The 14,317-nt window shown below is 48.2% G+C and overlaps 1 protein-coding gene across 1 annotated transcript in view; it reads right to left on the bottom strand.

Annotated features, from left to right (window-relative positions):
- The window catches only part of XRN1 (5'-3' exoribonuclease 1), an 838,379-nt gene that overhangs the window by 146,820 nt on the left and 677,242 nt on the right, over nucleotides 1-14,317 (bottom strand). Inside the window, exons 36-37 of the mRNA XM_069213922.1 lie at nucleotides 11,968-12,096; nucleotides 132-279 (exon numbers count right to left, since the gene is read on the bottom strand). Coding sequence (XP_069070023.1) covers nucleotides 132-279; nucleotides 11,968-12,096 — 277 coding nt within the window. The remainder of the gene's footprint in view (nucleotides 1-131; nucleotides 280-11,967; nucleotides 12,097-14,317) is intronic.

Raw genomic sequence — 14,317 nt, 5'->3', positions numbered from 1 at the left:
CAATAAGACTCGTGTGGACAACCACATGAAAGTATATTTTTGCGTATATATTTTTAGTTTCTGAGTGAAGAGATACTCAAGTAGAAGCATGCATACAAACTGCACTGGAACAAATTAAGAAAATATCCCACCTATCTTCTTAGTTTGTCGACGCTGTGAGAAAGGACCATGACAATCTCGTTTCCCGCTCTCCGCAGATAACGGCTTTGTTTCTTTATGAAATTCTGCAGTATCTGAACCATCAATTTTCAAGATTTCTTTAAGCATTTGTGTACCTTTCTAAAACAAGCAGAGGGAAACTTGTCAATATTTCTAAGAGTAGTATAAATATAAATGAAAAAGGAGGTTTACTTCAAATATTTCATTTTTTATTGGAAAAATAACGTACACCAGGTACCAGCCCTGACTTCTGTTGAACTTTTTTTAATCCTTGCTTAACGATTCAGTGTAGCATTATATTGAGGGGAAAGATGTGGATTATCTTGAAGAGGGCCGAATGGTACATTGCTTAGGTGGGACACACAACTCATTGCTGTTAGTGGAAAAGTCATTGTTTTGCTCGCTCAGCAAGTACTGTGCCAACCATGCCCCTGCAACATCTGCTGAGTGTGCAAATACACTGGAAGAGAATCCCTTCAAATGCAGCTCCACAAACACACTTACAGTGTGCTACAGATTTCTCCAGCCTTTGAGCCCACTCCCAATCTGCCAGAGACATTCCAGTCATTCAACTCTGTCACTCCTGCTTCTACCTTTACACTGCAGGCCTGCTTGCCTGCCACCTTCCCTGTGCTCCAGTTGGCACTTTTCATGTCCCGCTCCAAGGTTGGCTAAGGTTCTCCGTCTGAATCTCATCTCCTCCTAGGATGAGACTATGACCACCCGATGTCCCCCATCTCTACTTTACCAGGCTGACCAAGCACACGCTTGCCCCCCACCCCAAGCACTAAAATGTGCGCCCCATATACCTGGCATGAGAACACACACCTCTCGCCTGAACATGCAAGACACTGCAGTCTACTCTTCCGTCCTTCATAGATATCAGCTCAGGGAGAAGCAGTGTGGAACTGGCCAAATGACAGAGATGAGAGAAAGCACTGAGCACCAGTGAAAGGTAAGTATGCAAAGAAAATCCCAATACTGTGCATGTGGCTGGGTACTTGCATACTTTTGCTAGGGTGTATGATGTGTTCATGCATGAGGACCTGTGCTCACTGCCCACCCTGGTAATATGCATGCACTCACAAAGTGGAAGTAATTATTTGCACTTCGTAGACATTCATGGTATGATGCCCATCGCCCACCCCTTATAAGCCCACTAGTCAGGTGTAATGGTAATGTATTGTGGCATCCTATGAACATCTGTGAGATGATGGCAACTCTCCAGCTGCGCAGGCAGGCCCTTGCGTAACTGTGACAATTCCTGGCACCTTGTCCATATCCCTGCATTGATGACAACTGATGTTCAAGGTGGTCCTTGGATAATAACGTTAATTCTTGACAGCTTCTAGGCAAATACTGACCTGTGCCTAATTGTGGTAATTATTAGCAAATGGGGGCCCTCTTGACTAACTATAGTCAAATGCCCTCAAATCCCATAATGGCAGTACATTTTGGGAACTTGTGGGCCTTCGTGGCATAATGCAAACCATGAGAAACATTTCTATCTGGGACTAAAGGTGATAATTATTTGCATACGGAGGAATCTTTGACAGGCGTGGTGGCCATTCTTGAACTATTGTGTGCATCAATGGGACAGTGGCACACACCCATAGCATTACAGCTTTCCTTGAAGCATGGCGGTAGGTCACAGTATGTAATGAGCACCCACTGCATAATGGAGGCCTACCTAGCATTATGTACACCCAGGCAGTAGGGGTATCATTTTTTAAGTACTCTTAGCATAAATTGACATTTGCACCCATATTTGTTGTAAGGTTAACCTCCACACTCTGGTGGTAAATTATGTCATTCTGTGGGCATACACATCATGATGGTGCTCACCCTTGCATAATGCTGGCCTTCTTAATGTTGCACTTCTGGGCATGCGGTAGGCAGCCATAGTTTGATAGTGTCAAGAAACTACTGTAAGTAGGTATGAACACATTAAAGTTGAATAGAAGTAAATGTATGTAACATGCACTCCCATGCACACACTTAAATAACCCTCACTCCACAACCTGTGACAGATATACCTTTTGCCGGTGCTCAGGTTTCAGAGATGGGACACCACCTACTGCATTTGTAGATGATTGGTTCAAATTTGCTTGCAAGGTGGAGGATGAAAGCTAAAGTTAACCACTTGATGCAGGTCACAACTCCAACAAGAACAAGTTACTTACGTTTGGTAATGCCATATCAGTTAGAGGCTATATCTAGCTGTAGATTCCTTACCATAGAATTATCCCAGGTGTCAGACTGGATCCGGACACTTTTTTGAGAGCAGTACCCCTGCACACCTGTATGTGGTGTTGTTCGGATCCACTTGTGTCAGCATCGTATGCACCAAATAGGAGGTCGGCAGCACCTATATCAGAGGCACCCATGTGCTTCAACGATAGTTTCCTTTCATGACTTTCCATGCCCGGAGCCATGAACACTGACCCCTGGTGTGGATAACCAAGGCCCTGAAAAGGATACAGCCCTATCCCTAGAAATCTGTTTGCCGAGCGGGGAGGATGGTTGGGTCGGTAAGAAATCTACAGCTAGATATAGTCTCTACCAGATAAGACATTACTGAAGGCAACTAACTTCTTCATCTGACAGAGACTTCTAGCTGCATATTCTTTATTTTAGAATAGATACCCAAGACATGCCATCTTTGGAGGTGGGTCTGCGGACAAATTTCAGACAAGGAAGTCCTGCAGGACAGAATGGGCAAAAAGCCCATCACGACGGATTTGACAGTCTGGGAAGTAATGTTTAGTAAATGTATGCAGGGAGGCCTACGTTGCGGACTGCCAGATATCCAGGACTGGAACTCTGCATGCTAACACATTAGTAGCAGCTTTTAGCTCTGGTGGAATGAGCGAGCAAGACTCAGGGGTCAATGCATAGCTGATTCTAATGCATAGCACCACCCATCTGGGGATGGTCCTTTTCTGCACAGCATGACCCTTTTTAGCTCTGACATACCCGATGAACAGTTGATCGTACACACAAAAGTTCTGTGCGCAGTTGAGGTACATTCTCCTGGAGCGTAGAAAGCAGGCAAGGTGATGCACTTACCTACATGAAACGGTGTGACAACCTTTGGAAGAAAGGAAGCCCATGTGCGAAGAACAAGTTACTTACCTTTGTATCGCATTATCTGGTAGAGACTGTCTAGCTGTAGATTCCTTAACTTTGAATTCTCTGGCGTCAGCTTAGAATCTGGAATTTTTTGCTGAGAATTACCCTGCGTGCTCTGTCAGGTGGAATCGCTTGGATCCGCGTATGTCGTTCGGCTCCGCGTGGCTTCGTCAGCATCGTTGGAGCAGTCTGTGACATCATGGTCGCCTATGAAGGCACCACTCCGGCGCATGTACTTCAGTTCTTTTACCCGCAAAACTTCCACGCCAGAAGCGCAGAGTCATGGATAGAACCAACATTTTGTCTGTGCAAAACTAGGGCCCTGAAAGGGATAAACCTTAACCCTACTAGACATATCCTGAGAGCGCAGAGGTATGGGTGAGTGTAAGGAATCTGCAGCTACAGTCTCTACCAGATAATGTGTTACCGAAGGTAAGTAACTTGTTCTTCTGATAGAGACTTGTAGCTGCAGATTCCTTACCTTTTAATAGATACCCAAGCCATAACCTCCTGGCAGTGGGCTGCGGATACCTCCACTTACACTAAAAAGTCCTGTAGGACCGAATGGGCAAAGTATCTATCTCTCCGTACCCGATTGTCCAGGCAGTAATGTTTTGCAAATGTATGCAAAGATGCCCACGTTGCCTCCTGACAAATCTCCAGGACTGCAAAGCCCCGAGCTAGCGCAGTGGTAGCAGCTTTACCCCTGGTAGAATGAGCCCTCAACCCTCAGGAGGCTGCTTCCTGGCCAATGCGTAGCAGATCTTGATGCAGAGAACGACCCATCGCGAAATGGTTTGCCTCTGCACTGCCTGATACTTCTTTGCTCCAACATACCCCACAAAGAGTTTGTAATCCATCCGGAACTCTCTTGTGCGGTTAAGGTAAAACGACTACGCTCTTTTTGGGTCCAGTTAGTGGAGTCGCTCCTCTTCCTTACAATGATGCAGGTGAGCAAAGAAGGTGGGCAGGGTGATGTTCTGACTCAGATGGAATGAGTCACCACCTTGGGGAGGAAAGAGACGTTCTGAGTACGATCTTGTCTAGATAGATAGTGAGATATGGTGGCTTTGATGACAGAGTTTACATCTCACTCATCCTCCTGGCAGATGTTATTGCCACTAAGAAGGCTGTCTTGATTGTGAGCAGCCGGAGGGGACAGCTGTGCGACGGCTCGAAGGGAGCACACATCAGAAATGCGAGGACCCGAATCAAGTCCCATTGGGGCATAACAAAAGGCGTAGGACGAAACATATGTACAAGCCCTTTGAGGAATCTTTGTACAGTGGGGGATTTGAACAGAGAAGGATGATCAGGCAGCCAAAGAAATGCTGATAAGGCAGAAAGATAGCCCTTATGAGTCCCCAAGCAAGAATCCAGCTGGGCAAGGGAAAGTATGAAGAGAAGGATATCAGAAAGAGAAGCAGAAAGAGGATCAATAGACTTTTCTGTACAATAATATACAAAGTGTTTCCAGCGGCAGGCGTATACCGTTTTAGTGGAGGGACACCTGGTTACCAAAAATAACTTTACAGACTTCGGGAGGAAGGTCAAAAGCCATCAACCACCGCCAATCAATCTCTACACATGAAGGCGTAGAGTTGACAGGTTTGGGTGGAGAACCCTCCCTTGCTGCTGCGACAGAAGAACCTCCCGAAGGGGCAGCCTTAATGCTCATTTTGAGAAGCTCAGGATACCAGACTCTCCGTGCCCAAACCGGAGCCACTAAGATAACTTGGGCCCAGTCGTTCTTGATCTTGAGAACTCTGGGCAGGAGTGATATGGGCGGAAAAGCCTACATGAGGCCTGAACTCCACTAGCGATGAAAAGCGTTGCAGAGCGATTTCCGCCTTGGAAACTCCAATATGCAGTACTGCTGACATTGCGCGTTCTCTGCGGAGGCGAACAGATCTGACCAAGGCTCTCCCCACTGCTGAAAGAATCCTTGTGCAACCTCCGGATGGAGATACCATTTGTGATCCGCTAGGCATCGCCAGCTAAGTTTATCTGCCCTGGCGTGCAGGGAACCTGAAACGTGTTGAACCACCAGGGTTATGCCCTGCTGTTCCAGCCATGTCCAGAGACGCAGAGCCTCTTGACAAAGGGTCCACGACCCCACACCGCCCTGTTTGTTGCAGTGCCACATGGTAGAGGTGTTGTTAGTGAACACCTGAACAAGCCTTCACTTGATGGAGGGTATCAAGGCTTTCAATGCCAGTCAGATCGCTCAGAGCTCGAACAAGCTGATGTAGAGTCCGGATTACACCAGAGACCAGAATCCTCTGATCTTCACCTCACCCAGCTGGCTGCCCCATCCAAGGAGTGACACATATGTCTCTACAGTGAGATCTGTATGGGGAAGGGAGAAGGATCTGCCTCTGAGCCAGTCGTGGTTCAATAGCCACCACTGCAGATCTTTTGCAGTTTCCTCTGAGACCTGGGCCTTGTTCGACAGAGTCCTCTGATGCTGTGCCCAATGAAACTTCAGGTCCCACTGTAAAGCCTACATATGCCAATGTGCATTTGTCACCAGCAGGATACAGGAGGCCATGAGTCCCAAGAGTCTCAGTTTCTGTCTCACCGAAAACCAGGAAAGAGGCTAAAACATCTGTATCACAGCCTGAATATCCCGGGCTCATGGCTCGAGAGGATAAACCTGAAACTGCACTGTGTCCAGAAAGGGAGCATTTAAGAGGGAGTCAGGTGTGACTTTAGCATGTTTATAGTGAAGTGCAAGCAAGTGCAGGAGGATCGCTGTAGTCTGGAGGTGGGAGATGACTGCCTGGGGCGAGCCAGCCTTTTTCAGCCAGTCATCAAAACAGGGGAAGACTGACACCCGTTATCTCTGCAGATTAGCTGCGACCACCGCCATCAACTTGGTAAACAACCAAGGGGCGCTGGTCAGGCCAAAAAGGAGCATGGCAAAATGGAAATGCTCCTGGCTGAGTGTGAACAACAGGCAATGCCTGATGGCAGGCAGGACGGGGATATAAAAATATGCGTTCTGCATGTCCAATGTTACCACCCAGTCTCTGGGATCCAGGGCAGATAGAAGCTGATCTTAGGTGAGAAGAACAAGTTACTTACCTTCAGTAATGAGGTATCTGGTAGAGACTCTATGGTCCTTCTCCAGGCCCCAAAGACAAACTCGGTGCGGATCCGGCACCGACATGGTGCGATGACACGCACCACACGGCTTGAATTCTGTCTTTCTCGAAGACATGACTCCTAACAGTCAAAAAAAGTGTCGACAAACCGTCGAAGCAGTGTAGCTCTTTCCAAAACTGCGCTTAGCCGGCGCGGAAGGAAAAGAACTGACGTACGCGCGCTGAGACGGCGTCTATATAGACAACCGTGACGTCATAGACGACGCTGACGACGCACGCGGAGCTGGTCGACGCACGCGGATCTGAACGACGGCGTGCGCGCAGGGTACTGCTCAGAAAAAAATCTCCGGATTCGAAGCCGACGCCAGGGAATTCTAAGGTAAGGAAGCTGCAGCTAGAAGTCTCTATCAGATTCTTGAATTTCTCATTCGTGAGGAAGTATTTGAGGGGCTGCAGGTCTAGGATAGGGCAAAGGCCACCACCCTTCTTCGGCACAAAAAAGTAGCAGGAATAGCAACCACTACCTACTTCTGACATCGGGACCCTCTCCAATGCTCACTTGGACAAGAGAGCCACAACTTCCTTACTGAGAAGGGAAAAATGATCCTCCGTTGGCCCGTCTTGAGATGGTGGCATTAGGGGAGAATAGATAGGAATGGGAAAGTGTAGCCCTTTCGGATTATTTGCAAAATCCACCCATCCTGTGTTATGGATTGCTACTGGGGCAGGGGATGACGTATCTTGTCACGCACTGGGTGCCTGTGATGGTATAAAGGTAGATTAAGAGGATTTGGAGGCTGCAGCTGTTGGGGAGTGTTGCATGGGGGGGTGATGGACTGACCTCAACCTTTGGCTGCGTGATGCATGAGGTTTATGGATACCACACACTCAGCTGCGCAGGGGCTCTGAAGCATGTGTGTCACAGTGGCTGGGTGGGAACTGGTGCGGTTGGTAGCCCCTTCCATAGCCACGAAAAGGGCAGAAAGCGGACTGAGGAGGGGGTAGGGCCGAAGATAAGCCCAAGGACTGCGCCATACCCCAGATGTCCTTAAATCTCCCGAGCGATGAGTTCGCTTTGTCTCTGAGGAGATGGGAGCCATCAAAGGGCATGTTCAAAGAAAACATGACATCCCCTGAAAAGACAGTAGTCCGTAGCCATGCGTGGCGCTTAAGGGCCACCGTTGACGAAACCACTCTGCCTAGCTAGTCGGTCATGTTGAGTCCACGGTGAATAGTGAATTTTTCAGCATCTCTCCTGTCTGCTACCGCATGGGAAAACACAGCCCAGGCCTCCACCGGTACCATAAGCATTACTTGTGAAACCGTGCCCCACAGAGCAAGGGAGTAGCGCCCAAAAGGCATGCAGTGTTCACAAACCGTAATACCAGGCTGGCAGAAGAAAACATCTTCCCAAGCATCTCCAGCCTTTCGGATTCCCCATTTGTCCAAGCAGGAGGGAACGTGCCACGGTTGATATATAGGGTTGAAGCCTGGAACACTAAACTCTTAGGGGTGGGATGCTGTGTGAGGAAACTTGGGCCCCCTGGCATGGGGCGGTGGTGACAGGGGATTGTCCTATTAACTGGAGCCCCTCCCTGTTTTGGGTTTGGACCAGGTAACCAAACGCACATATGTGAGGGCCTCATTAAATGGGAGGAGCGATACAGATGGCGAGACTCCTGGTTGAAGTACCTGTCAAGACACTAGTCCTGACCTCCACCGAGGGCAACTGAAGATCGAGGACCTCCAAAGACCTCTGCACCACCATCACAAAAGATCCTCCCTCCTCCATAGACATGCTAAGGGGAGAAAGCAGGCCAGCATCTGGGGAAGTATCAAGGCCACTAGCTTCACCTAGTTCCTCACACCAGTCCATATCTTGCGTATAAGCCTGGACTTCTTCAAGGTCCCCATTACCCCTGTGTAGGAAACTGGCACCCCCACAACCCACTACTTTTTGCCTGATACTGATGCTGACTTGACAGAGTGTGTTGAGATCCTGCTAACCAGGTCCACAATTGGCACCCCTATGGCACACAGATAAGCCCCTTGTAAAAGGTACCAGTGGTACCAAGGGCCCTGTGACCAGGGAGGGTCCCTAAGGGCTGCGGCATGTGTTGTGCCACCCTAAGAGACCCCTCTCAAATCACATGCACATTGCCATTGCAGATGGTGTGTGTTGGTGGGGAGAAAAAGGCAAAGTCGACATGGCATCCCCCTCAGGGTGCCATGCCTACAAAACACTGCCTGTGGCATAGATAATTCACCCCTCTAGCAGGCCTTACAGCCCTAAGGCAGGGTGCACTATACCACAGGTGAGGACATAGCTGCATAAGCAATATGCCCCTTAGTGTCTAAGTCCATGCTTAGACACTATAAGTGCAGTGTGGCCATATTAAGTATATAGTTTGGGAGTTTGACATTTCGAACTACACAGCTCCATAATAGATTCACTGAATACTGGGAAGTTTGGTATCAAACGTCTAAGCACAATAACCCGCCACTGATACCAGTGTGGGATTTATTAAACAATGCACAGAGAGGGCATCTTAGGGATGCCCTCTGTATTTTACCCAATTCTCTAGTGTGGGACTGACTGGTCTGTGCCAGGCTACCACTAGCAGACAACTTTCTGAACCAATGGGGTAAGGGCCTTTGTGCTCTCTGAGGCCAGAAACAAAGCCAGCTGTGGGTGGAGGTGCTTCACACCTTCCCCCTGCAGGAACTGTAACACCTGGGGGTGAGCCTCAAAGGCTCAAGACCCATGTTACAGTGCTACAGGGCACTCCAGTTAGTTGAGATGCCCGGCACCCCCTACAAAGCCCCACTTTTGGAGGACAGTTCAGAGGGAAACTTAAGAAAAACAAGGAGGAGTAACCACTTCAACTGGGACCACCCCTAAGGTGTCCAGAGCTGAAGTGACCCCCTCCATGCAGAATCCTCCATCTTGGTTTGGAGGACAGGGGCCAATAAGATTAGGAATGTACTCCCCTCCCCAAGGGAAGTGGGCACAGGAAGGGTGAAGCCACCCTCAGGGACAGCAACTATTGGCTACTGCCCTCTAACCCCTGTACAGGCCCTGAAAACTTGTATTTAAGGGCTTCCCTGAACCCAACTCACCAGATTCTTGGCGGCCCGACAAGAAGAAGAAAGACTGCTTAGCTGAAACCCTCAGCAGAGATGAAAGAAGATGACAACTGCTTTGGCCCCAGCCCTACCAGTCTGTCTCCTGCTTCAAAGAACCTGAAAAAGAAAAGCGACGTGTCCAGCCGGACTAGTGACCTCTGCCAAGCTCCAGAGGACTGCCCTGCACTCAAAAGGACCAAGGACTCCCATGGACAGGGGCCCGGTCCAAGAAAAACCAACAACCAAGGACTCCAGCCTCACTCCGAATACGCGAGTCCTGACCACTCTGCACCCGATGCCCATGGCCCGTGTCCAGGTGGTCCACCTAGCTAGAGAGGATCCCCAGGCGATTGCGGGCAAGGGCCCACCTGGGGGTTGACCTCTCCACGACGATGCATGCAGAGGAAATTCAGAGGACCCCCCCAACCTCCTAAGCGCGAAGCTCCGGGCAAAGATTTCCAATGCCTAAAGACACATTGCACCTGCAGCAACATTCAGCAGGCGGCCCTCCTCACTGTCCAGCTTGTGGTCTGCCAGAGATGACCCCCTAGACCTCGCCTGCAGCCTCTGAGTGACACCCGGGGTCCCCTCATAGACCAGCATTGGAAGCCCGACGTCCTGTTTGCAACCCTGCACCCGGCCGCCCCTGTGCCGCTGATGGTGCGTGTTTGGTGCCTACTTGTGCCCCCTACAGTGCTCCTCTAAAACCCCCTGGTCTGCCCTCCGAGCCACGGGTACTTACCTGCAGGCAGGCCGGATTCCGAGTACCCCCTTCTCCGTAGGAACCCACGTTAAATTTGCTCATCTTTGACCTCTGCACCCGACCAGCCCCGTGTTGCTGGTGGTGGGTGATTGGGGTTACTTGAACCCCAACCTGTGGACTTCCTAAAACCAGAAGACTGAAACTGTGAGTGTAGTACTTACCTGAAAATCGAACTAACATTTCTTCCCACCATTAACTATTTCTGAAAATTGCAGTGTCCATTTTTAAAACAGATTATTGCAAATAATTCAAAAACTGTATAACTTATCGATTTCGAACAAAGTACTGTTGATACATGTGTGAAATATGAATCTATTGAAGTACTTACCTGCAACTTGAATCTTGTGGTTCTAAAAATAAATTAAGAAAATATATTTTTGCTGTATAAAAAACATTGGTCCGGAGTTAAGGCACGGACTGTGTAATTTTTCTATTGTCTTTGTGTGTACAACAAATGCTTTGCACTACCCTCTGATAAGCCTAACTGCTTGACCACGCTACCACCAAATAGAGTATTACTATATCTACTTTAGCCTCTGTTAAACCTCTGGGGAACCCCTGGACTCTATGCACACTTAATCTCATTTTGATATAGTGTATAGAGAGCCAGCTTCTTACACCCTCCCATTCCACCCTGAGGCCCAACCCATAAGAACAGGGCTTAGGATGCGATCTAGGATGCAAGGCTCCCAATGGCACTGGAACCGTCATCAAGCGACACCCCTCTGGTTCCGTTTGGAGACGGGATTAAAATGGGGATAGTGGCACCAGGAGCATCAGCATCAGGACCGGTGCTGGGGGAGGGAGATCGAAGTGGCACGACCAGCATTGGTCTGGATCCAGAAGTGTATCTCTCAGACCCCAATGCCCTGTTGGGCCCAAAGGTGCAACAGAGGAGTCAAGCTACCTAAATATGGTGCACACAGTGTCATAGGATTCTTTTAGTTGGACAGGGTCGCTCCGACCCCAGAAACTCAGGGAAGCACACAGTCACCCTGGTGCTGGATCCACCGTGGAGCGAGGCCTAGAATGCGGATGCTCCCGCATCTTGTCAGCTGATGGATGCAGAGAAGTTGAAGCATGCTTTGACTTATTCCTCCTCTTGTATCTCGGCTTACCCAAATGTCCTGAAGATTTTCAAATGGAAGACGACCTTGGAATCCGTGACCAATTGCAGGACCTCCCTCTTGACCGGGCCCTTGACAGGTGAAGATTTGCCACCGGGCCGCCATCAGATTGAGAGAACCTCCTCAAAGTCTTGGGGTTCATGGCATGTCAGTCGGAACACAACTTTGGGTTGTGGTCACGCCTGAGGCACCACAGGCAAACAAATTGTGGGTCCGTCACCAACATCAGTTGGTGACAGGCACCGCAGGGCTTGAAGCCGGCCTTCTTGGATGACATCCCTGCAACACCATGAGAAAAACTTTGAAAAAGAGATGACAAAAGTGACTGATGGGGTAGCTCTTCCCGGACCTGCACTAGCTGGTGCAGAAAGAAAACTGATGCCAGCGTGTCTAGGTGGTGCCTATCTAGGTTTCGCGGACATCTGAAAACATTTCCAATCCAGTCTGACGCCTGGGATAATTATAATGTAAGGAATCTGAGGAAACAAGTCTCTATCCGATATATTAGATGTTACTCCATATATAGCTTAAATCAGCAACATAAACTACAAACCAGAGCAAAGGACTGCGGAGACAAATGCTCTTCTTTGTTCACTCCTTCATCCTTGTTCTGAGCACACTTTGTTTCGCTTTCAGAAGAAATCTTTAAAGAAGCAATGAGATTTTCAAATTCAGTGGAAGCCTGAGGAATAAGAAAACAGAGTCGCACAATTATTTCTAAAGCACTTTTATTCCAGCCCACCAAATGATCAGAATGAACCAATGTGGGTGCTTTTAGAAAACCTATTAATGAACAGATGCTTGACTCAAAGAATTGGGTGAAATGCCTTGAATACATGACTTTTAGTAGTACCTAAATGTTGCCATATATTTTAAAGAAACATACATCACGGAGTCAAGATGATACAATTAATTATTCTGACAATGAAATGTGTCTTATCTTCAATGTAACCTTTGAACTAATATGAGACTTCTTTACAAAATTTGAATCAGCTTGATGACAGTGTGGATCATACTTTTGAAGTCTTTACATATTTGCCAGTACAATTTGCCATGCAATCAGACCCAGTTCAGCATAGTCCTGGGGTTTAATCTGCTCGGCTCATGTTTGTGCAGAAAGTGATCTTCTCTATTCATCAATGAATAAATTACTCACCTTTGGTAAAGCTCTTTCTTGTGGATACTCTATGTAATGGCAGATTCCTCACCTTTTGAATAGTCTCCAGATGCCAGATTGGAGCCGGAAACATTTCATAGCGTGGTCTTATGTGCTGCTAGGTGGCACTGTGTGGTTCCGAGAAGGCTTTGTCCCACCCTAGCAGTGAACCAAGTGGAGCCGCATATAAGCGCCAACCCGTGCGCAGATGCCGCACCTTCAGACTTGGAGCACAAAACAAATGTCAGTACTAGTATGCAAGGCTCTAATTTGGGACCTTTGTAGATGACAAAAAGCAGCCACTCCACAGTATTGGGCAGTGGAAGGGAAGTAAGAAATCTCAATTGAAGAGTATCCACCAGAAAAAGTGTTACTGGTAGAAGGTAACTGGTACTTCTCATGGATAATTCGAACATCAGATTCCTTATCTGTAGAATAGAAAAGAAAGCAGTGTCTCCCAAGAGTCTGTGGACCTCACTTAGACCAAAAAATCTTCAGGACTAAGCAGGTGAAATTTCCTTTCCGTTGGACCTGGCTGCCAAGACAGCAGTACTTTGTGAACGTATGCAATGATTCCTGCGCCACAGCCTGGCAAATAAGAAGGACGGGCACTCAACATCCCAGCGCAGTGGTAGCGGCCTTAGACATGATGGAATGCAGTCTCAGACCTTCCGGCAGGTGCTTCTTGGCCCACGGTAGTAGATCTTAATGCAGAGGACTAGCTACTTCAACAGAGCCTTCTTTTACACAACCCTTCTTTTTTTTCCCCCAGAGAATCCTGCAAAAAGCTGATCATGGACCTGATGGTCACTGGTATGACCAATATGAACAATATAATGTTCTAAGCTCATTTGGGATCCAACCAATGAAGATTCTCCTCATCTTTTGAGGGGCAAGGGTCGTTGGGAGAGTGATGCATTGCACAATGTGAAATTAAGTCAGGACTTTTGGCAAGAACAGTGCCTAAGTCCCTAACATCAGTTTGTCCGGAAAAATGGTGGCGTAGGGCTGTTGCAACAATAGTACATGAAGCTCACTCTAGAGTCGAGCTGAAGTGAATGTAATGAAGTTCAAAGTACTACACTCTCCTGCCGCAATACAGTGCCATAAGTTTGATCTGGGTTCGGTCATTCCTGATATTTTTAAGAACCTGGAGATGGAGAGATAAGGGCAGAAAGGCGTAAAGGAGTACCATGCTCAACTGCAGCTAGAATGCATCTCCTAGTGAGCATTCTAGTTGGAGATCCAATGTGCAAAACTTTACCACTGCACGTTGTTGGAGATGGTGAAAAGATTGAGCCTGCGTAATCACACTCTCAGAAGATGCCAAACACCATCTCAGGATGTAAAGCTAATTGTGATCTGCCAGGCGCGGTCTTCTTAGCTTCTCTGCTCTGGCATTCAAGGAACCTGCCAGGTTGGTCACTATCAGGGAAACACCCAGACACTCCAACCAACCCCAGAAGCACAGTGCCTCCTGCTACAGGATCCAGGAATCCCAAGCCAGCTTGCTTATTTCAATACCTTAGGGTGGTGGAGTGATCAGAGAGAACCTGCAGCATCCCTCTCTTAATGGACAACAGGAAGGCCTTCAGAGTTAGATGAATGGCCTACAACTCAAAACAGCTTGATATGGAGCCAGGCTTTTGTCAGAGACCAAGGTCCAATGATTTCCACCACAATCAGATGGGCTCTCCTACCAAGCAGTGACGTATCCATCACCACCATAAGCTCTTGGTGGCCACTA

Source organism: Pleurodeles waltl, chromosome 11 (assembly GCF_031143425.1).
Source record: "Pleurodeles waltl isolate 20211129_DDA chromosome 11, aPleWal1.hap1.20221129, whole genome shotgun sequence".
Taxonomy (NCBI): domain Eukaryota; kingdom Metazoa; phylum Chordata; class Amphibia; order Caudata; family Salamandridae; genus Pleurodeles; species Pleurodeles waltl.
This window is presented reverse-complemented; position numbering and strand designations above follow the sequence as displayed.